At 36.3% G+C, this 25,403-nt stretch overlaps 1 protein-coding gene across 2 annotated transcripts in view; it reads right to left on the reverse strand.

The window, feature by feature from the left end:
• Window positions 1-25,403, reverse strand: part of ANKS1B (ankyrin repeat and sterile alpha motif domain containing 1B) — a 427,589-nt gene that overhangs the window by 350,783 nt on the left and 51,403 nt on the right. For both annotated transcript variants that reach the window (XM_049792403.1, XM_049792402.1), the window contains exons 4-6: window positions 14,805-15,101; window positions 6,971-7,046; window positions 4,753-4,854 (exon numbers count right to left, since the gene is read on the reverse strand). In XM_049792403.1, the coding sequence (XP_049648360.1) occupies window positions 4,753-4,854; window positions 6,971-7,046; window positions 14,805-15,101 (475 nt within the window). The remainder of the gene's footprint in view (window positions 1-4,752; window positions 4,855-6,970; window positions 7,047-14,804; window positions 15,102-25,403) is intronic.

Raw genomic sequence — 25,403 nt, forward strand, 5'->3', positions numbered from 1 at the left:
ATCCTAAATTACGGAGGACAATTCTGGATGACTCAAGTGTAACTTAATCCCAGAGAAGCCTGAAATCAGTAAATGTTTAAATTATAGGCACATAAGAAGGCTTTTGTGCACGTGTTCAGGGAAGATAAACAGAAACCAGCACTCGAGTACTGCTATGATCCTGAGATAGGTAAGGGTGCAGCTAAACTTTCAGTCCCCAAAACAACAGCAGTTAAATTAATTCATAAGCATAGTTAATACTCTACAGTTTTTGCACTACAGCCTATAAAAAGAGCTGAGAAGTCCCCAGGGGAAAAAAAAAAAAAAAAAACCAACAAAAAACCAACAACAACAAAGGGGGATTGAGATCCCAATTCTTTTCATCCCACACAGCTGTAATTAAATCCTTGACTGGAAACCTATTCCGTCTTTCCAGTGGGGCTGGCCTCCTGCACTCAAGGGAATGGAAGATCTACTTGTCCAAAGAAAGAGAGGGAGAGAGAGTGAGAATACAAGCAAGCAAGCCAGTGCTAATAACACCAAAGCTATTTAAGTAGAGGGGAGGAGAAAGGAGTCCTGGTTCTGCAGCTGCTTATGCATTTTCCATTTATGAATAATTCGGTAACATGTACAAACAATGTTAGGTTGTTAACCAGCTTCAGCAGAAGAGAGAGGAAACAGCTTTCCACTACATCTCCCTCCATACTGTCTATGCAGCAGAGCTTATTGTGCCTTCCTGGGGCTCATGTCATTTTTCATCTGTTTATCTACTAACTCCTTTTTTTTTCATAATAACAAGAATTGTGCTTCCAGAAATAGTAAAAGAGCAAGATTCTAACAGAAAGCATAGTAGGCTGTGGAGAAAGAGTTGAAAGATAGTATAGCATGCACCTGCGTCACGTTCACATGTGCTAAAACTAAAACACAGCTGGTCGGTTTAATTTTAGGCCTACTAGCCTTGGCAACATCCCTTTTATCTTCAATGCCTAATTATAAAGCCCTAAGTGCCAATACTGTTAACTGCTTCAGCACTGAATGCCGTTGTTTCACTGCATCCATGAAATGCATACCGTAGACTGGCCTTACTTGGCATAGTATTCTCATTTTCTGCTTTCTGAGTACATAATGCCTAAACAGCTATTTCTCCATTACCACAATGAGAATCTAAACTGTAATAAGTACTTTTAATTGAGAACAATGCAACTCAGACCTGAGCAAGACACAGAAAATGATGAGACATATATGAAAGAAAAAGAATTAAAACTTGAACTGTCATTTCTAATAATTCCATCTCTAATTAACAGGCAGTAAAAAAAAATCAGGTGGTGTATAGCTTACTCAGCCTTTTTCAGGTTGCTCTTTAAAGTGATTTTGTTATTTATTTTACTTCTATCAGATAACATGCCAAAATCTCCAAAAAGACGGCAGACTTTGCAAACACACACAAAAATATTTTCGCAGAAACTTCAATTACTATTTTCTCAGGATAGGGAGAAAAGATGTAAAAATCACAAAAACACTAGGATTACTTCTAAATCCTCACTGCAAAAGGTTTTGTTTCTTCTTAACCTATAATCTGTAAAAAGTAGTTTTGTAAATATTCTTAAAAACAGGGATAAAACCAACAGAAACTTCTAGCCACAATTCTTAAATTCTGGAGGCCTCATTCACAGGAGGCTACTCGTCCTGTAGGTTTTGGTATCAGCTGAACGCATTTAGTATTACTGCCTCCATGAACTGCTTCTAAAGACAGAAATTACTTTCTTCTCCTTCAAAGAAGTTTCTCATAAATATCCTCAAAACCAAGTCATTTTCTTTCAAAACTTTTCTTACAACTCCATTACCCCTCTGCGTATAGGACAGAACACTACCTATCAGGCCCACCAGTAATACCAGTCACGTTATTTCCTTGTCTAGTTCTGCCAGTCTATTTAAATATATCCTTCAGTCTTTGTTTTATATTTTGAAAGCTAATGACTTGTGGCAGGGACAAATATTATGCTATGTTAGTACTATAAACTGCACAAAAACACTCATAACAATGCAAGGGGGAAATGGTAAAAATTAATGAGAATGCTAGGTGATGCTTGGCAACAAGGTGAAAGAATCAATTCAATGCCATTGTGTCTGCATAAAGAAAAAAACTTAGGAAGAAACTTAGAAAACGTGATCGGTAATTGTCTGACACCATTAATGTACTTTCTTTTTCCCGTAAGTCTACATGAAGGAGACAACATAAGCTCCTCCAGACAACCATCTGAAGATAGCAGCTTTACCAGGAATGTATTTGGAAGCCACTGACTCTCTCTCAGCAATTGCCCTTTCTTTGCATGGAATTCATTACCCACTGAAGTCGAACTCAATTACAGTGCATCCAGGTTTCCCAAAATCCCAGTGCTTCACTGATTTTTCAGCTACAGCAGGATAAATGCTCACACTTCAGTGAAGAGTATACTCAGCTGGCTTTTTAGAAGAGAGTAGGTCTACTGTATCATCAGCAGTGCTAGTACTGAATCCTGTCACTCCTGATTTTATTTTTCAACTTCAGTTCACAGTTCAAACTTTATCTTTGATAGTTAAAACTTCAGTGAACCCTCTGCTGATGAAAAAGAATCTCAGTGGGCTCCGCAAGGGAGCTCTGAAGGGACTCCTCAGGTTTTCTTAAGACTCAGAATGACATTTCTGTAAACATTTTTTCTCCTTGCCCATCACTTCTAACTATAAGGCAGAGCAAAATTAAACAGCTGCTCATTACAAGCACGGTTTCATCATACTAATATGAGCTGAAACTACTAAGCAGTCGTCTTTATATTTTCAAGGCACACATGTGAAAAAGATTGCATGTCAAAGCACCAAAAAGCCTTGCAATTGATATATTTCCTTTTTGTGGTAAAAACTAAGGGCAAGTACTGATCCATCAACATGACAAACCCTTGAGAGGAGTTTGGGTGCTCTATTTTTCATAGAGCAAGGGTACTTTGAAGAAAATTTGTTCATCAGTGGGGTTCAGACTGCAAGGTTATCACACTAAGGAGAAAAATGAAACAATACAGAGATACTAAAATGAAAATTAGTTTAGTTGGTGAATGAACATTACAATGAATCTTAGATTAATATCTGAAGGATGATTGATTTGGGTGTCTAACAAAGTGGAAGCTCTGACTGACCCTTTTCCTGCCACTGAAGAAGTTTAAGTATGATATTAATCCTCTTTTCCTCTGCATAGTGCTATGTTCACCCTGCAGCTCAGTGAGGACATAAAGGTCGAGGTTTCACCATACAGTCTGAGTCAAATTAGGAACTCCCTTCTGCTGATAAGGGGAAGTCCGACTCCCCTCACCCATATCTTCCTCCCCACTTTTTGATGCACATTTCTGCCAGTTACCTGGGATAGACCTAACTCTGGGACCTGAATCACATAGGGGGCAAGGTCATTAAAACAAGCAAATGTATATTTATATAATTATAATCTTATTTTTTTTATTGTTACATACTATTAAATATAAGTAATACAATAAATTACATATTTTATATATTACTGGTTCACAAACTGAATCAGATCACTTTGCAGTCTCCTGTAAGCAGGGAATATGGAAGAGAACTGTGTAGCTGGAAGTAGGGGAGGAGGAAGGGGGGGAATGGGAGAAAGGGGAAAAGAAAATAGGAAGGAGGGAGAGAGGGAGACCTCAAGGCAAGCTGTTAATTCAGTTCAGCTATAACACGAATCTGCTACTTAAGAGAACGCCTCTCCTCCAGCCTGCAAAATTTTTCTTATACTTACAGGAGCTTTGTCTCTTCAGTCCATCATCTCACTGGAAAACTTTACTGAAGCTGGCTAACAAGTTTGGAAGTTATTCAGAAAGAAAACCTAAAGGACACAGTGTGGCCACATGACCTCATTTTCTCTAAGAAATGTTCTTATGACATAGAGTTATATGGGAGACTGAAGCATGAGCTAATTCATATGTAGAACCAACACCGAACTGATTAAAATGCCTTATTTAAAGATGGGAATAATCAACACAGGTGGAGATGCAGCAATGGTACCCGCAGGGAACTCCTCTGTCAAACACAGTTAATGAAAAACTAATCTGAAAATGCAGGGAACAAATTTCATAGAAGAGAAGGAATGATATTTAACACTGAGTTACATACTAGCTAATGTTTCGTCACTTTACTGCCATCTTCTAGAGTATTACTTCAAAAAATTGAAGTAAACAATGGAGTTCCATCAGTCTTACACCATGAAAGTAAGATGAGGAATAAGAACAAACATATGTACAACAAAATTATATTATTTCTGCTATACTGACAAGAATTACTGCCTGGTTTAATTTTTTTTTTAAATTTAAGAAAAACGAGAAAAATGCAATGAAATGTTTGAAAAATCTGTCATCATCTTTCAGTCATAATTGTTATTTATGAACAAATCAAGCATTTCAATTCTAGTTTACCATCACAATTTAATGGAACTGCAGTGAAATATTACAATATGTTATTTCATAATGAAGAATGTACAAAGAGTAACTATAAGTGACATACCATGCTAATTAATGTCTATTGTCCGAAAAGAAGAAAGGGTTTAGTCTGAAACTCAGATATTCAACCACTTATTTTTGTGTATCTAGCAAACAAGAATTTTGTCTTTTTAATTCCAAAGACTACTCTTTTATATAATGAAATACTTAAAGAGTAGAAATTACTATGTATCTTAATATTCCTCCATGCTATTCTGATTTGTCTCTAAAAAATGTATAACTGAATACAACTTACCCTGAAGTAGAGCCGCAATTTGGAGTGACTGCTGAGATGGATGCTCTTTAAGAATATCTAAAACGGTTCTACCCAAACTGTCCTTTATGTTGGTATCAATTCCTGAAAAAGAAAATGAACTGTGGTGGAATTTTTAACCCCAAGTACCTCAGATTATAAATACTGGTATATCAGACTCAATTATCTGGCAAATTGAATGCAAGCGGTTTTACAACTGTAGCAGATTAACAGCTGTAGCAGATTAACAGCTGTGTTATAGCTGAAGTACAGCATCCATTTCTGTTTAAAGCTTGAGTAGCCTAAAATTCACATGCTGACATGGATTGGTTTTATGTTTCTGTAACTCATGGGGATATAAAGTAAGCTTCTTAAACCAAACTTGGGATTATTTTAACAGACTGTTCCCAAGAAACAGGCATCCTGAAAATAATATTTTATAAAATCAAGAAATTCTCTGAATGTTTTTCTTACATTCCTGGTTTCTAATTCTCCCCAAACTGCTCTGATTCATTGGGGATTTTCTAGTCTACAGTACCAGAATGTGTTCTGGGAGCAATACTGAAAAAGTTATTAACCTTAGAAGTTTTGTACTTCATGTCGACATGTTTGAAATTCATGCTCTGAGTAGACTGAAATACCCATATGTAGCATAAGGGCTCTGTGAACAGGCAGAGCATTTCCTCACTGACTGCTCAGACTGTTGACAAAGTAATTGTTTGGCTCAAACAGTGAACGTAACCATAAATACATTTGAGGCTTATCCTGGATAGGTCTCAGAGAACCTGTTGTACATGACTCTCCACCTTTGTCTTGTAGGGGCTACACTGGAAATGTTTGCCTTATGCTAGAAGACAAGTTGGTTTTAGTTTAGATGTACTTTCATAAAAAGTAAAGGCATGAAAGGTCCTAATAAACAGAATAAGATTCTTCTCGGGACACTGAATAGATGAAATCAGAGGAAGCAGGATTTATAAGGGCATTCTGGAAGCAGTGGCAGCTGATTTTTAGAGGCCAGACACACCAACTTACATCTTCCCTTTGCAGTAGCTACTTATAACATCTTCTGAGTCTTTTTTAAAGCAGAACTAGGGAAAAGGGGATTGTTAGATAAAAAAGGCAGAAGGTGGGGAGTGTTGCAAAAGTGCAGAGCATTTGGGGTTGAAGGATTTCACAGTGAAGATTCTGCTCCACTGTCTTGTACAATTGTACGCTGGCAGAGGCTGTAATGTGTACTGTCTGTAAAAGGTATTCTTCATCTGTGGTCTAAGGGCTTCCTATCTTTGTGTGATGTTCTCTAGTCCTTCCTCTGCCAGGTGAATTAATATAAAAAGGCCCTGTCTTTTAAAGGGCAGGTGAAGATCCCTTTCTTCTTCCTTCTTATTCATCCAAACAGGAAAGCGTCTTGGACAGAGGTTTTTTCCTGAAAACAGATGTTAGGTCAGGTATGCACTAGCTGAGATTCAGACAAGGAGCTGTGAGTAAGACATACATTCTTTTGCAGTATATAACCCCACAAGCACCGATAATAAAGATCAATGAGATCCCTCAGTGTAATGGAAGTTCACATATTTCAGAGAAGTAATTTCTAGTATTTTCTTTTTCATTGGTCTTCTCATTTATGTGAGAAGACAGTTGTTTAGATGAGTAATTTACCTGCAAGTATTCTGAAACTTTTATGTAGTAGATGGGTTTGTAGGGACTCTATCTATATCTCTGTTCTCCTGTCCTTTCAGGACAAACGCAATTCTTGGAGACACAGTGCTTTCCCCTTTCTTCACAGGCACTCAAAGTTTATCCAGGAAATGAAGGAGCAAGCAGGGTGGTATGTTTGTTAGGAATAGCTAAGTGAAGGAAATAAATGTGAACATGAGTCTTCTGGCCTCTAGATCAAAGAATATTCTTGGCTGTCTTTCAGAGTGAATAGCAAAATTTTATATAGCTATTTTGTCCTCAGAATACATTTATTTTCAGAATACAGTGGCATACACTGAGTCATATATGGAATTTCTGAGTCTTAGTGAAAACATCCCTTTTGTTCTCTGTGTATAGTAATTTCTTATTCTAAAAGAACACTATTTTAAAGAAGAGGTATATGTGACTAGATTTGCAAAGGCTGAGAAAGGTAACAGTAATTTGTATAATCAAAACTTGAGGAGGCATACACCAGATTAGGAATATTAAGTATATTTGTTCAGTGTTTCCTGTAAGTCAGATTTACCTGTTTCAAGTAAAATGCGTACTACCTCCACTTTTCCAAATAGGGCCGCTTCGTGTAGCGCACTCCCTTTTTCCGTCTAGAAAAAAAAAAAAAATATTGTGACATTTAAAATGCAAATTAAAATACCAATAAATCCTTTTGAAAAGAATACATTTAGAAAATAAGTATTTCTTTTTTCCCCTCTATTTTATCTACACATAAAAAACATTGAATGGGCAAGAACAAATACTACCATAATTTTTTTTTTTAATTATTCAAGATAACAACAAAAATGCTGTCAGTTCTATGATGAAAATTAATAACTATGTAAGAAAATATAGTAGGGGTGTAATACAACTCCCAATTAGCAAGCCTGCATTTGTGTAAAATTTCTAAACTCTATTAGAGGCAGTGAAAATCTAGTCAATACCATCAGTGGAACATAGCTTTTCATCAGAGTCAGCAAGTTTACGTGTGGACATCTACTCTTCGGTGTTTTAATCTGAAACTCTATCACACCCTAGAAGGTCAATTCAGTTGCATGGTGAGAGATGCCCTAGGATATCCCACCTGGCCTCCAGCTGATGTTCCAGTTGATGGTCACATTTGATCTGCATCATATCTGCCCCATACAGATGTCTTGGATACCCTAAGGCACCTCCAACAGCATTAGATGCCTATGTTTAGATCGTTTAAATTCTACCTTACATGTCTGTGAAGCTGATTTTGCAGATTTCTGTGACACAAAATTCTTTGTGAATGGCCTTTTGCTCAAACAAAATTTACAGTACTGAAAACCAAACCACCTCTCTTAACAAGCTACTTTTCTTAGTATTTTATACTGCTGACTGTTACTGAAAAATCTGAACAGAATGCCTTTCCGTACAATAGCATTAGCACTAGTTAAGGCACTACTGGGTCTCACTGAATCTCTGGCTCATCTCCATTTTTGATAGTAAATTAGATTTTGAGTGGGTTTTATTTGTGGGCACATGTTAAAGGTTTTACTGCTTGAATTTTTTTTTCTATATTTTATCCAAATGCACTATTGTCATGCTTGCTATGGTGGAAAGACTTTAAAGAAACTCAAAAAAATTAACTCTGAAATAAAATAGTGATTCATTATTTATTAGTCGTATCAGAATGCACCAGTGTCACAGCGATGCAATGACAGAGTATTTAGAAGTAATCAGAGATCCTGAGATGGGATGTGAGAACACAGTAAGTGTACATATGTCCTACCAGTTGAGCCTGAAAACTCTTTATTATGCCCATAACAGGAACACTCACTTTTTATCTTTCTTCACACTTAGTACATGGATGCATAAAGGAGAGCATGCCCAATGTCATTTACATCCAGCACATCAGGTATACTAACAGTATAATGGAGGGGAGAAGGAAGTCAGTAAGAGAATATACTTATGAAAAACATATCTCAAAACAATTTCTAATCTTTCTATTTTCAGAAGCAATCCAGATGAACATTCATAGACTTATTCTGAACAAGAAGACTACATATTCAGATTTACTTAGAGATGGTTTCAGAATCCTTTACTCAAACAATATCTACAAGAGTTTTCCAGTAACTGCGATTGACTTTAACACCGGACAACTCTGCAAGGACATAGTGCAACCGCAAAGGTACGTGCAGAGCTTAAGGTGCAGCTCAGAAATTTCTGGGAATGAAAACAGTTCTCAGAAAAGTCACTGATAGCTATAGTTCTGATTACTGAAAAAGGCTTGACATCAGCAATCTTGAAAAAGGCTTTGATGCAGCCTATTGTCTTCTTTGGTATTTGAGTGGATATGGCATTTCCTTTGGATTGGTCACTTACTGACAGGAATAAATCTCAAGACTATTGAGTCGACCTGGTACTATTAGCATAGAGTTCCCTGTGAAGTCCAGCTTTGACTCCCAAAATATTTGACTTTGGAAAGACAGGTGGTGAAATTCAAAAGCCACAATGGGGAGAAGTTGGCACAGTAACCTGCCAGAGAAGAACACCAAAACAGGGACCCGATCACAAATGATCACTCACTGTTTTGAGAAAAGAGGAATGTCTCTCTCATACTTGAACATACTCACTACAGTTGAACATATTTTGTCATATCTGAACATATGCCAGCAACGTGTCCTTGCAGCAGAAAAGCTAACGATGTCCTGGGCTGCACGAGGAAGAGTGTTGCCAGCAGGTCGAGGGAGGTGACTTTCCCTGCGGTTCACCACTGGTGAGGCCACACCTGCAGTACACTGCCCAGTTCTGGGCTCCCCAGTACAAGAGAGATCCAGAGCTACTGGAGAGAGTCCCTAAGATGATTAAGAGAGTGGAGCATCTCTCCTATGAGGAAAGGCTGAGACTGTTTAGCCTAGACAAGAGAAGGCTCATGGGGGATCTCATCAAAGTGTACAAATAGCTGAAAGGAGGGTGTAAAGAAGACTGAGTGAGGCTCAGTGGTGTCCAGTGACAGAAGAGGTAATGGGGAAAACCTGAAACACAGGAAGTTCTGTTTGAACATAAGGAAACATTTTTTCCCGTGCAGGTGACTGAGCCCTGGTGCAGGTTGCCCAGGAAGGTTGTAGAGTCTCAATCCTTGGAGAAATTCAAAGGCTGTCCAGACATGGCCCTGGGCAATCTCTTCTAGGTGACCCTGCTTGAACAGGGGGGTTGGACCAGATGACTTCCAGAGTTCCCTTCCAACCTCAGTGCCTTCTGTGATTCTGCCAGGGATAATAATTAGTGATGTATACACCAACAATGAAATCCACAGAGGTTCAAATGTGAGAGGAGACCTGAGCACTAAAATTTAGTCCTAATGAGGATGAACTGCAGAGAGGGGAAGCAGCTGTACCTTAACTAAAACTGTGGAGATCATTCTGTACTAATATTAATAAGGAAACTTTTTTAGTGGAAAAAATGGACATACTCTAGTGACAACAGCTATCTAGAATCCGTTGCTGTGGCTTGATCTGAGACTGAGAAAGATTAATGTTCCAGCATGCTGAATCAACAGCTTCGAGGACAAAGAAGAGGATCTATCTTCAGACTCCTCAGTTAAGGGGTGAAAAAGATCCCGATATGGTAATTGTCAGAACTGGCAGCCATCCTTTGTATTGATCAAAATTCCCCACTGGAGGAAAGGCAAGTAATATTTTCCTTGATGACAGCATATATCTCATAAGAAATCGAATGAAAACTAACATGAGAAGAGGCAAACAAATCTACCTGGGGGCAACTTGAGAGTCAGAAGATAGTTCTGTAACAATGAACCAAAAGCTTAGCTATGCATAAAGGGAGTAGACTAACTTATGCCACCTCCGTAGGTAATTCATAGTGTTGGGAGAGGAACCCAAAGCCAAATGCCGTTTTTTTCATTTTATACTTTCTTGCTGCTTTGTCTATTCTACCATGATATTTCCTATCATATCTGAACATGATCCTGAAATGCTTTACAGTCACTCTGCACTGCCCTGAATTCTGGGGCAGTCTTTGCTTTACAACTCCAAGCTATCAGACAATGCTAATGAATGCCATATCCCAGAAATGAGATTTATATTACAAATAGTCTGTTCAAAAGAGGAATTTGAAAGGCACACCATATAAATAGTGGGATGATCTGTCCACTGTACAGGTGATTTTCTGAGCAAGAGGGGAAATATTACCATGAAACTGAACTAAAATCGGTCTGGGAATATGGAGATTGAAAGCACACTTGTAAAACGCAGATGTGTAATCCTGCATGAGATGTCATGAAGATGAATGCTGATGTAAATCTTAAAAGCCCTAGGCAGAATTTCACGGTAATAGTGAATAACTAACAAGTGAATCAGATCCCTCGACCCAAAAACTGTCCAGAAGGCAGAAATGTCCTTGTTACCAGAGAGTTCAGTTACCAAACTCTATTTTAACAGAGGGAAAATACTGAGCCTCTGGATGAGCAGGGCCAGGAAAAACTTGGAGGACTGGCTGAGTAGATACATATCTCTTTGTAGATGTACATGCGGCCTACTACTTGAAGATAGAAATAATGTTGTGGGTTGTTTTTTTTTCTGGTGCAATAGAGCATGTAACATGAATTGGAAGGATTAAAAAATGTAGTTGCAAATAATTTCTATATATTATTTAAGATGTGCTAGGGTTTTTAGGTAGATCTTTTTCACTTATAACAGTGTACCTATGCACTAATATACCTTTGTTGTCTATAGTACAGCAAGCAAACTTAAAATTTATAGACAATATTCACTGCTTTACTTCCTGAAGCTTTCATTGCCTTGGATGATGTTTTCCTGGCAAAGTGAAGACTACCATTATATTTGGAAATTCTTCCACAGTGATATTTAATGCAAAAAATGCTGGTATTTTTTCATGAACACAGTCATCTAAAGTCTGCTTGAGTTTGCATCAACAGATTATATACTGGTTCCCTGGCATAAGTTTTCCATATATAAAATATACAGAACTATAGCACAAATTGTGCTAAGTTTATAATAAACGAGCCCCTGCCCCAAGTAGCTTACAGCTAAATGCAGGTACAATGTCACAGCTGGACACACAAAGCAAGCAAGGATAGAAAGACATTGTCAGTAGGAACACCAGGATGCACAAATCAACTTGGTGTACAATTTGCAGGCTCACATAAAAGCATCAAGGGTTTCATTAGTTAGAGACTTTTTTAACCATGTAAATATGCAAGAGCTTGTAATTAAGTCACTTGGCTAGTCCTTATTCATAGGCAGTTGACTATAGTTTTGATATGGATTTCAGACATAATCTGAAGGATGGAATGGTAGCTTTGCAAATTGATTCACGGAATATCCTCCATACATAGTGACAGCAAAAAGGAAGGGGCATAGCTCTTTGCAGAAGAACTACAGTGATAAGCAATGGAAATTGCCATCGTTACTGGAACAGACAGGGAAGGCAAATAGGGATAGATGGAAGTTGGATAAGCAGAAGGGGCCAAGTTTTTAAGGTATTTACAATTATAAAGTTACTGATTACATGAAACACACTGAACTGTGCAGTATCTTATTTACTGAGGGCCCAAAATCTATCACTCACCCAAAACCTGTGTATTTTTCATATGTTTCAATTTAAATTCAAAGCATAAAGAGATGAAGCAGATTTGTATTGCCCACTTCTAAATAATTTCAGATTGAAGGATATTGCATAGACCTGGGAAATGAATAAAATGTGTGATTAATTCAGTCAAAAATTAAATGCTGTCTATTATTAGTCCAAATATTTGCTATGATTAAAAGTGCTCAGGGAGTACAGAAGAGAAAGATAACATGGCTAAAGTAAACTTCCCATTTAAACAAACAAATATTTACAATTACAGAGAGATAGCAGATAGGCTACTTCTATAATTGTCTCTCAACATTCTGAGAGCTCTTTACTGCTGATAAACTGAATTTATTTAACATGTATGAATGTGTACAGTTTTATTTACCATACTTTGCATATTGTTCTTTCCCAATCAGTGATGCAGAGCAATTTAATTAATATTAAAAGAGCTGAGTTCAGTTTTAAGTAACAGGCTGATATTGTATGCTCTGCTCAGTTTAATAAGCTGCCAGTAATCATCAACAAAGAATTTTTCAGAGGTTATAGAAGTAATGAGTTAACAACATGTGCAGAGCCAGCTTGTCAATATGCTAAGATGCTGAATGAAATGGAACATATTGATGAAGAATATGTATACCGGTGAGAAAATAAATAAATGATATTTCCTTACGGCAAGTAGGACAAACACAGAAGAAACAAGATTACCCACTGCAAAAAAATAAAATAAATAAAATAAAGTAAAATAAAATAAGCCATGTGCCTAAAAATAACTCAGAAAAATAATATAAACTACTTAAAACAAATTAGAATTAAAAAAAAAGAAAAAAATCCTAGAATTTTAGTGTAGATGGCAAACAGAACAACATTTCTAAAAGAATCTCTCATTTCTTAAAAGAAGATTGTACAAAATTTGCAGCCACTATATTTTTTAAAGACCAGCAAAAAACTTTTGGTATAACTATAGATAGAAAAGGCTTAGGAGAATTCACAGTAGTGCTAAAATTATCTAGATTATATAAGAGGAAGAACACATTTCATAAAAGTATTGTGTAATATTCAACCCTCATGTAACCCTCGGTTTGTAAGTTGACATGACAGAGGCTATTTTTCTTCAATTATTCTATTTCTTAAGCATCAATTCAGGCATCAGTTTCTTTCTGACTTTGTCCTCATTCATTTGCTAGAGATATAAGAGAAATTATACATTCAGAAACATCTATTCAAGGGTTCTGTTATATGTTGCTTTAGCATTAAACTTTTCTAAATCACTGAAGATGTAGTAATAGTAAAGGAGACCTGAAACAGAAGAGCTGCTTGTATTAACCTTTGCAAGTGTATCTCTTTCTCGTAAAGAAAACCAAAACCAAATTAAATTGGAACCATAATGGTAGGCAAATATACAAGTAGGCAAACTGCAGAAAAAAACCTGTTTCAGTTTGAAATAGTTTGAAGCAAGTAACAATGCTAACTCAAAAGATACTAGTGCTAATGAAAGTAGCAAAACAGTTTTACCATATTTTCATTTTGAAGGCATTTGAAATATCAATTTTTAATCTTAAAATATGTTAATATTTTCTGTTTTGCTTTGTTGTTATTTTTAAATCTATCTTTTCTTTCCCATTTCACATTCTTTTCCTCAAAAGTTGAAAAACATTACCTTGATGGAAGAATCCAGAAATAACAAAAGTGCATGTAATCCCATATAAAAGGGAATTATTTGTACAAAGGTGTTTGATAAAATGCACCTAAAGCTTAAAATGGTTATAAAACTCAGTCAAAATTTAGGCAAAGTTCACAAGATTTATTAAGTCACCTATTGGTAAAGAATGCCTGGATGTGACTCTAAACCAGATGTAATTATGTTTGTTTGGTGGATTTATCTGAAAATAGATATAAAGCTGAAACAACCTTAATTCAAAGCATATTATATACACCCAGACAGCAAGAAGGCTACTTTAAATCTGAAGACAAAATACACTTTAAACTCAAATACAGTGCTGTCAACCAAATCAAGAGAAATCATAAGACTGAGGTGAGACTTCACACACAACAGAATCAGGGCCTCTGTAGTTAAAAGGCTCAGACACTTTCCACTACAAAGAATTGGACATAAAATTTACTGCTACTGCACCTTGTATCTGTTCCCATCTACGTCTCTTTTGTTTAGTTACCCCTTTTACACCATTATAACGTACTGTGCATAGAACTAGATGCACCAAACAGCTAACAGGTTGGACTCAGTAGCTGCAAGAGTGTATTGCTATAGAATTTTCTTTTAGATTTATACAACAAGTGTTTAGAAAAACAAAAAATCAAAATTATTATTACTTAGTAACCTTGGGTTTAGAATGGGATAACCTTGGGCAAATGAGTTCTCAGTGAAGCATTGTTTCAGATTGCTATGACCATTAAGGGCCATAGCTTTAGCAAGTCATCTTAGTAACATTAAAGCCAATGTTGTAAAAAAAAATATATACACACCTACATGAACAGTTGATATGATTTGTGTACGTACATGTCTCAAGGCAACATTAAAATATACACTCAGCTTTGAAGACACATATCTTTCTTGAGTTATCCCTTTGAACACATCATTTGGGTCATAAAAAATAAATCTGTATTATGTATCACCTTGCAGCACTTCTAACAAAGTAAATGCAAGTGTATTTTAAAAGAAAAAAATGTAACAAGTTATTTCATTTTAATCATATTCTCGTGATAAAGGAAAGTAAGGAAAGAAAGGAAGAAAGGAGGAAAGGAAGAAGGGAAGAAAGAAATTACACACTAACTTGGCAGCTGACATCCATTCCAGCCTCCAGAAGCACCTGTACAACCGCTTTGTGGCCATTACGTGCAGCAAGATGCAAAGGAGTGTGTTTTCTTGTATTACAGTTCATCAGGTTTGGATATGCTTTGATGATCATTTTTACAACACGCAGACGTCCATAAAGTGCTGCCAGATCCAGAGGTGTTTCTAGTTTGTTGTTCCTTATTGTAGGGTCTGTTAGCTCTTCTAACAGAACAGCAACTACTTCTGAATGACCATACTGAGCTGCACAATGCAGTGCTGTTTCATTTTCATTGTTCTGTTGAAACAAAACAAAAGCTTCAGAAATTCATGTTTAATCACACAACAGAACTGCTCAGCTTCTATAAATTGTCTCCATGAGATCACTAAACAGGCAGGGTTTGCAATATAATATATGGTAATGTATGTTAAACACTTCAGAATGACTCCACTAAAATTTTACTAATAAAATATCAATACTTCAGCTTTGTGGCTCTCGAGCAGATCAGTTTCCTGTGTGTCCACATTGTTCCCAATCCATTTTTAAGACCATGCCCCCAAAAACCTTGTTGCTCATGATATGCCCAAATCTGTAACCATCCTTGATTCAACTCTTCCTGAAATCATGAGTCCTTCTCTCAGAAATACTCTGACACTTATCATAAGACTCTCTTCTCAGTTGAACTGGCATTAAATCATAGCAGTGTGTTATTAGGGTGGTGAACTTAGAGAGAAAAACTGTAATGAAAATATATCAGACACAAGGCTAGTTTCATATAACACTGTAAAAGTTACTTTCAAAACAACAATCCAACCTTGCAAGAAGGTAAAATAGGAACTGTAGATATTAGAAAGACTTAGCATATCACATAAGCAGCTAGTCTTCTCAGGGCTCCAGGGAGATGTATGTGTGCATTTTAAGGCACATGAGTATTTTTATACTGTGATTGAATAAGATTTTGCTTTATAAAGCAATGTCCCCCAAGTCTTCCCCCAAACACTATTTAATAAGCTTAATAAATGAATATTGAGAATAAGCAGTACCTTCTTCATTGTTTTCTTCCAGTTCTGCCTGTATACTTGCAAACCCAAACAAACAAATAACTTCAGGCAGAGAGGAAGGAAATAATTTATAGAGCTCTCTGAATTCTATATGCTATCTATATTATTAATATACCTTATCTAGTCTCTATGAAGCCTTAAAATAGGCTAGACCCTATAAATTTTAGAAGTATGTACATTGAATGCCTCTTCTGATATATGATTTATAAAATGTTGTGCCAGTTTTGAAAATGCTGTAAAAGTAGACAGCCAATTATCTAATATGTCATATAAAGAACTAAAAAATTAATGTAAATTCAGAAAAGATACTAGAACATAATTCTAAAGAAAGGAGAAGAGAGAAATCTGAATCCATAGGTTGTATTTCTCAAGGAAACAAGTGAAGAAAGTTCTGGGGACAGAGAACTGAAAATAGAAAAAAAGATTTGTCTTTTGAAGGACAGAAAGGGTGAGAGATTCAGAGAAATGAGGCTTTGGCCTCTTAGTCAAAAGCTAGCCAGGATAAGAAAATCCATGTTGCACAGTACTGTCTAGAAAGGTGGAAAGGGAGGAAATCTTTTTTTTCTTTTTGGTAACAGTGTTTCTAATTCCATAATCAAGAACTTAATTCTTGGGTTTGTGGTTTTAACAACATTGCTGTCATGTTCATCTTATCTGGTAATTTAAAACAACTCAGATGGACCTGGGTGACAGAAGAGACAGATCAATACATTCAGATGAATCAATGCTGCAGATAAACTCTTCAGGTGTCTGCAACACCACACAAGATTCCAGGGACTGGAATGTGTTTCCTGCTAAACTGCAAGACCGAAGCTGGAGAAGAGCCAGGTAGAAAGTGAGAAGTTTCCATTGGCAGACATGGCTTGACGACTAATAAGTATTTGAATCACTGTGCATTATTCAGACCACCACATGGTCTTTCTCTATTACACAGCCAGTAAGTTCAGGTTAAAATACGTACTATCACAATACTGCATGGCTACAATGATCTATCAACTACCTGTGATATGCTTTTTGTGCTCTCATGACTTCTAATGTATCCTTCATATGGGACTGGGCAAAGCAATTTTTTTATGTACAGTGGTATACACGCGAATCACAAGCATAGTTTATTAGAATTTATTTTTAGATTTTCAATATTTTGTGGACAGAACTGCATAGATGAACAGGCAACTGCAGTCTAATTTTGTGTACAAATACCACAATTAAGTATGAAAATCAGATAATTGCACATAAAATGGCCAATTATGGTAATTTGTGCCTACAGTTACTGTATTTACATATCCATGGGAAATAGTTACACAAAGAAATTAGATGTATAACTATATCAACATTCTGTGAGGTAAATAGCAAAATACACATTTACTATACAATTGTCAAACAGATATATCTATCTATCCAGTAACTGCTTATGTTTGAATTTTTTTTCAAGCATTTCTGGATATTATATAAAGTATCTGTAATCTTGTGGCAACAGTCAAATATTGTAGTTTAAAAATATTCTGATTAAATTTTCAGACATAAAAATTAAATTGGCTATGGCTTTTTTCTCAAAATGTAGTGACCAGCCAAAGTTTCAGCCACATGTAGACACATAGAGACCAACCAGTCCAAATCACTGCTGCTGCTGCACAGCAAACCAAAATTTGCTTCCTCTAAATAAAGAATACCCAGCTGAATTTTCATGCAAGGGCATATTTACAGAAAAGTATATTTTAAAACAGCATGGTGCATAAAAGCATCTGTAAATCTGAACAAAATGTTATTATTTTCAAATGAACATTGTTGAACATTTCTGTATGGTTTGTTTGTTTCCATTTGCCAAATTAAAGCTACATTTTGGTTAATGACAAATCAAACTGATTCAAAATTTAAGAGAACTAGGTATCACTGAAATACAATAGAAGAATGCAACCTGGACAAACATGATAATTAAATTACCTACACATATGCAGTCATAACAGGCATTGCATATATTGTGTTATTAGAGCTGAGAGGTATTGCCTAAATAAAACTTAATAATACAACATCCTTCCCTCTTTAAAATGTAAATTAATCAACTCAGTTCAGGTATAAAAGACAGAATGATTTTTCACTTTCAAAGAGAGAATTAAAACTTGTTTAACTGCCCTCTAAATTTACCTGCCTTGACAATTTAGTACTACTTACATAAAATAAATCACCTTGGAAGCAAGAGGTTTTACTGAGGAGAGATGATAGTTTTTAAGTAGGTTTTGACAGAGTCTGCCATCTTCCAATATAGGAAAGGAGGGAATGCCTACCAGGTAGACACAGTTGGTTCAGCATTCTCAGGGAGACCCCTAAGATGGAGGAGGCTATGACAGTGTATTTTCTGGACTGGAAGAAGATTATCTTACTCTTCTCACCCCTCATGGCAAGATGGACATGGATAGCTCAGTGTTGTGAACTTCTTCCTTAAGGCATTTATTTATAGAAGACATACAGTAAGAATAACCGCCGCCCCCCCACCATATGATGATATTTTAAGAGTTGAAGTTATGTGATTTCCTCGCTCCCCAAAATGCTGTTACTTCTGACTTGTCTTTTGTGCGGACAAAGCTAACCCAGGTGTAACTCCATTGATTTTAAGGTACTGTTTGTCCTCATATCTCTAAAATAGCTTATTATTTTGAAGAAATATTTGAAAGACATGAAAAAATATTCTTGAAGAAATGAGTAATAATTTAGTACTATTGCCTACATTTTCAGTCCCAAATGTAAACAGTTGTTTCTGGAGTACAGAAAGTTTATGCGCTAACATTCATTGCAGTGAGCAGCTAACCTGCTATGAAAATACAAATGTCTGCATGCAAGTGACCATTATGTAACTAGATCTCCAAATCTGATATCCAAGGGCTAAATAATGCATCTTCTACTGCTGAAGAAAAAGACTAGAATGCTTTTAAAAATTTCAGATACTTCATCACATGTTAGAAACTACGAAATAGACCCCAAGACTGAATGAGTCAAGAAAAAGAAAGATCTAGAAATCAGAACCAAGTAAGACACAAAATGTAAGACCAATATTATGCAAAAATTAGTATAAAACAGAAGTCCCCAGTATTCATAATTAATAATATTTTAACCAAGTAGTTATTCATATGGCCCAATGGACCTCTTTCAGAAATAAGGAAGGCATCTTATGATTCAGCTTTAAACCTTTTGTAGTTTTCTTCTTTATTTGTTACATGGTCTCTTCATGGGCATGGTCCTGACATTTCCTAGCCTTTCCCTGAATCTGTTCTCTTCCACATACAGCCAGAACTCAGACTTCTGTTGCTGCAAACTGAATTGTGCCTGCACAGCATTGCATCCGCTCAGTATTGCAGGCTGTACGACATCATTTAGCTATGAAGAATGCGTGCCACTGCAAAATGTAGAACGTATCTTAAGGTCTATTCATTAGAGGACAGATTACCAAATACATTATAGAAACAATTATTGTAGCTTGGCAGTCTGATAGAGGTACAGGAGATACCAAGGGAATGAATGGCTCTCATGAATATTGTATAGGTCCTTGTGAAGCCACTGTTAAACAGTGGGTATATTTAGGACTTTTACTGCATAGTTGTGTAGTTCTTTATTTTTGCCAAGGAAATTTTAAAGCTCCTAAAGCCCATGCAAATACTGTACAAGCAATAACGACTCTCAAGTAGTGATTTTACAGACCTTTCCAAAGAATGCTCAACTCCTTTATTATCTAAGCATTTTGATGATAAACGTGAAAAGGGAGACTTCCTAAATCACCGAGCCATTTCTTTGTCATGTAATCCCAATGTCAAGTAACTGATCAAGACTTTTTTTTTTATGAAAAGCTTTGTGCTATTGCCTCACTTATGAAAGAAGAATTTAAGTTAAAGAAGGATGGAGCAATGGGAGAGTTTGAAAAAATCTATATACTCAATATACTCAAGAATAGTTAACTAGAGAGGAAAAAAAGATACAAAAATAAGGCTTTAATAATTAAAGAATTAAATAGACAAAAAAATAAACAATATATCCAAGACAGAGAAAGGAATGATCTCAGGATGGTCTTACTTCATCTATTAAAACAGGAAGCCAGTTTCCTGAGAAAAGAACACCAATATAAGTTAATACTTCTGAAAAAAATAAGGAAGTTTGCCTCACTGATTCAGCAAGTAGCATGCCACTGTATTTATTTACTGTGGGAATTAAAATGCTTTCCTGGATGTCTAGGGCAAAGGCTGAACAATGTTACAACAGAAACACAGCCAAGAATGAGGAGAGCTCTTGGGAGCAGCATTGTGACTTTATTGTCCATTCTTTTTGAGGAAGGAAATGGGTTTGCACACTGTGCACAGGTTTTTACAGTTTATGTGGAAAAATAACTAATAATACCCTTCTTCTTATCACATGACATCAATAAACCTGTCTAATTTGAAAGCCATGAAAGAATTAAAAAGCCCATAAATTTCCTTATCCCGTTTTCTCTTAAACACAAAAACAAGCATTAGAATTTAGGCATCCCTAATATTTCCAGATATATTTTCAAAATGGATTTAAAAACCAAAGCATTTAAGACAAGACTAAATATTTTTCTTTTTTTGTTCTGCTACAACTGTAATTGTCCACAGATGAAAATTTATTCATAACTTTGCTCACATCCAAAAATTTAGAAACCTGAGAGTTCATACCTATTAGGTGTTTAAAAGAAGGTCTATATTGTATCACCAGATGTGTTTCTCTAACTTTGTTGGGGTTTTTTTAAGACCTACCATTCCTGATGATTGAATTTTTTTCTTTCATGAGGTCTTGTCCTGTCACAAAATAATATTCCGCCAGTGCCTAAAGCTGTCTGCCAAAAGTCTAGGAATATTTTTTGACATGCAGTCCCCTGATGATTTTTAACACAGAAATGAGAATGGGTTTTACTATAATTTTGAAGAGGCGCTGCATTTGCACAAATGTTTCCAAGCAACATTAATGAGACCGAACAAATGCAAAAAGGCATTTGGGGAGATAAACCTTTTTCAGCAGAATCTGAATGAAATTCTGAACATGGCTCCAATGGGTATCAAAAATCACCCATTGTAGTATGAATGCTGAAATTATGTAGTTAATAATACCAGAGAATTTGGCTACGTGCAGAATCAAAACTGTACACAGAAAGTTTAGTGCATGGGCAATTACCAATAAAAGCAAGTCAAGTAATCAGTCAAGTCAGAAGTTTCAGTTTATCAAACTATTTTAAGAGATACAAGTAGTTTACAATTATTGGCAACAGAAATGTAATAAAACTTAAAGTATTTTACTTAAACTAGAAATATCAGTTGTAAGAGGAGAAATACTCATAAATAACATAGTTGGACATTTCCTTCTTCCTGTAGCACTACTATGTTTCTTTATGTTTTTCTTTAAATCTACAACAAATTGATACTGAGGTACTGAAACTCTTTACTGCATGCTACCCTGCTCCATTTCTATTTTTATCTTCTCAGTGCAGTTTAAGCCTCTGTATTCTAATGCCTAATGAACATTCCAGTAATGAGTGGTGTCCCCCTAGGGTCTGTACTGGGACCAATACTATTTAATATGATCATCAATGACATGGACAGTGGGATTGAGCACACCCTCAGCAAGTTTGCTGATGACATCAAGCTGTGTGGTGCGATCGACATGCTGGAGGGAAGGGATGCCACCCAGAGGGACCTGGACAGCCTTGAGAGGTGGGCCCGTGTGAACCTCATGAAGTTCAACAAGACCAAGTGCAAGGTCCTGCACGTGGGTCGGGGCAATCCCAAGCACAAATACAGGCTGGGCGACGAGTGGGTTGAGAGCAGCCCTGAGGAGAAGGACTTCAGGGTATTAGTGGATGAAAAAACAAGTATGACCCAGCAATGTGCGCTTGCAGCCCAGAAAGCCGATTGCATTCTGGGCTGCGTCACAAGAAGTGTGACCAGCAGGTCAAGGGAGGTGATTCTGCCACTCTACTCCACTCTGGTGAGACCCCACCTGCAGTACTGCCTTCAGCTCTGGGACCCCAGCTTAAGACAGTCATAGACCTGTTGGAGCAATTCCAGCGGAGGGCCACGAAAATAGTCAGAGGACTGGAACACTTCTGCTATGAGGACAGGCTGAGAAAGTTGGGGTTGTTCAGCCTGGAGAAGAGAAAGCTCACAGGAGACCTTATAGCAGCCTGCCAGTACATAAAGGGGGCTTATGAAAAAGATGGAGGGAGACATTTTACCAGGGCCTGTAGTGACAGAACAAGGGGCAATGAATTTAAACTGAAAGAGGGTAGATTTATATTGGATATAAGGAAGACATTTTTTATGACTAGGGTGGTGACACTCTGGAACAGGTTGCCCAGAGAAGTCATGGATGCCGCATGCCTGGAAATGTTCAAGGTCAGGTTGAAGAGGACTTTGAGCAACGTGATCTAGTGAAAGATGTCCTTGTCCATGGCAGTGGGGTTGGACTAGATGACCTCTGAAGGCCCCTTCTGACCCACCATTTTATGATTCTATGATTTTATGATTCCATGAACATGTTCTAATGAATATCTTTACCATACAAGAACAATATGATGACAAATAAAGATGTCATTGTCCCATAATTTAGAGAATACTTGGATTTAGATAGTGATATTTTTTCAAAATAGACAATTTTTGTAAAAGTTATTGGGAAAAATTCTGCTGCAGATCACCTAGTGTGAATCAAAATCAAATCTACTGACTTCCCATTGAAATTCACCTTTACTTATATGGAAACAAAATAAAAAAGTAATTCTGTAATTTGTTTAACTACTTTGAATAAATGTTTTCTTCAAATTTATTGCTGCAATCAGCTCAAATCAAAAAGATTTCTTCTGCATATTTTTTTCTTCTAAAAAGACTATACTAAGAGTTGCAAGCGAAATTCTGAAATTCATTCACTTAGTCTCTAATTTAAGGGGATGGGGTGAACATTAAATGCAGAACTTGAAAATTATTGGTTTTGCAGGCTACTTTGGAACTCAATTGAACTTGTGGAACTCCCTGAGATGTCACTGAGAGAAGCATATGATGTCTGTGCTTCATTTTGATGATTTGGGGAAGTCAGTAAATGTTAGATGTTTTTACAATGTGTATTTACATATTATGAATGCATGCTGAACTCTTTTCCTTCACATTTCAGAAGAAGTGTCAAACAGCATTAAGGAAATGTGAGTGGTTTTTATGACAATTACAATTTGATGCACAGGCAAATTCTACAGTACATTAAATACATAAATGTAAAGAAAAAGATGTGCTATATGCATAAAGAAAAGCAGGCAGAATCACAAAACAGAGAACATCACTGAGAAATTTCATAAGTGTTCGCATTTTTTCCTCTAAATTTTTCACTACACATATTTTGTATATATATATATATATATAAAATGTATTTTGAACTGATATTCCTCATGTCATTCACCTTTCTTCCATGTGATTTCCTGCATTAATATGAAACACTACATATTGACCTATATGTGGCTGTTAGTTATTTTTTTTTTTCATAGATTAGGATTTCTTATCAATTATGTAATTTTATGATGAGAGTTGCCATAATAAATGCTTGTGCCACCCAGATGTCTTTACATAAACAAACATCTAAGTAGTTTGACTGTTAACAGCACAGCTTTATATTATATTTGGTATTACTAACAAATCTTGATCTCATACTACCTACTTGATCTTCATTCAGTTTGTAATTTACGTATTTTCAAGTCTTCATCAATGAATTTTAAACATGTTTTGTAATTTCAACATATTTTATAATTTAAAACATACATCATGCATGTCAACTAAGACTCCTGTATTAACATAATCATTATTCTGTAACCATGTTCTGTGTCTACAGTTGCCAGTCTACATTCCACCACCCCCATAAAATAATTGTCATTTAACTGTCCGCCTCTTTACTGTTTTTTTCAATTTTATGTAATAGGAACAGTAGGGGGCATTCAGAGCTTTAGATGCTGGATATGGCTGGATATGATCTTATGATGTTAGTTAACTGCATTTTAAATGTGTAGAATGCAGTTCAATTAATTTACAGTATACCATATTAAATCCATTAATTCATGTAATATACATTTATGCACCGTGAGCTTCTCAGTTACTTCTTTGTTGTGGTGTTCATTATTTTCACTTAAGTTTTTAGAAGCATTTCTTTTACATAGAATTTTAATAAAATAGATGAAAAGCAAAGACATATGAAAAATTAGTTGCAACAATTTTTAAATAATGAGCAAAATTATTTTCTTAAACTGAAAGCACATACATTCTTAATGTGATCCTTACCAAAAAAAAAAAAAAAAAAAAAAACCAGGAAAAAAAGTCTGACTTGAGTATATTACTTGCTGTGGTGAAAAAGTGAAAAACGGCTATCCTTCTCCCCAACTCCCAGAAGAAAAAAACAAGGAAGAAAAATAGCCCAGGATTTCTTATAAGCTGAAGCTTCAGCTCCACAGATCTGAGAGAAACTGAGAGCTCTGAGGAGCCACCTGCCCTCCAGAGCCTTTCAGCAAATAAGCAAAAGCCTCAGAAGCCTACAGACTCATAAGAATGTACAAAAGGTATTAGGGTGAGGATGCCACTCTGGTGTTATTTGAGGATATGTGGGTGGAGACGGCTTTATATCAACATGGCATTTCCCTCATTGCATGACACGGATAATATTCTCCTGAGTAGAGTGCTAAGTAGCAGGGGAAAGTCGGTGCCAGCAAAGCGGTCCACATACTAAAGGTGGCCATTTTCTAGAGTGGAACACCAGGGGATTTACAAGGTCAGAAGGACTGTGCACGCCTTAATTTCAAAGTTTAATATGACCCAGATTCCCTGAAGAGACTTAAGGTCCAACATTTCTTGTGAGGACTGCTCACACATTTTCCATTATGAAGTTTTTGGGCAAAATCCATAAACAGCAGGAGATCTGATGACAAGGCCTTTTTTTGAGTCAGTGGGGTATAGAAACAGATGTATCCCTGCTCACTTGTTCCAGTGATCAAACCAGAGAGACTGGACAGCACACCTAATCAAGCTCCAGAATATTCTAGAAGTTTGGATGTATATGTGGGATTGGAGAGAAGTAGGTTTGAATTTACATTTCTCTTTCTGATCTTACTGAAATACATCTTTCACTAACCCTCTCTGAAGTTCCTGCATAGCTTCCAGTTGTCTGTCAGTGAGTATAAGGAATCTCTTCAAGCAAATGGATAACATGCAATCAGAAAGTTGATTTTTTATTTTGTAGCAGAAATAAAAATGAAAAAACCCCTTCCCCTTGACAAAAGGTAATCCCACATTTCAACTGGTTTCTTCCCACATGCAACAGGCTGATGAGAATGAGAAACGCGAAGAAACTCCTTATCTGCAACTCAAACCACAGAATGACTAATTTGGGGTTTTGTGGTTTTTTCTTGGATTAGTCAAGAGTATTATAGGATTTCCCAGAAGACTGTCACATGGGAGTATTTTATTACTTTATTTTCCTATATTCCCTGCACTAATACTTGATATTCATATCATAGTTA

This window comes from Accipiter gentilis, chromosome 34, assembly GCF_929443795.1.
Source record: "Accipiter gentilis chromosome 34, bAccGen1.1, whole genome shotgun sequence".
NCBI classification, from domain to species: domain Eukaryota; kingdom Metazoa; phylum Chordata; class Aves; order Accipitriformes; family Accipitridae; genus Astur; species Astur gentilis.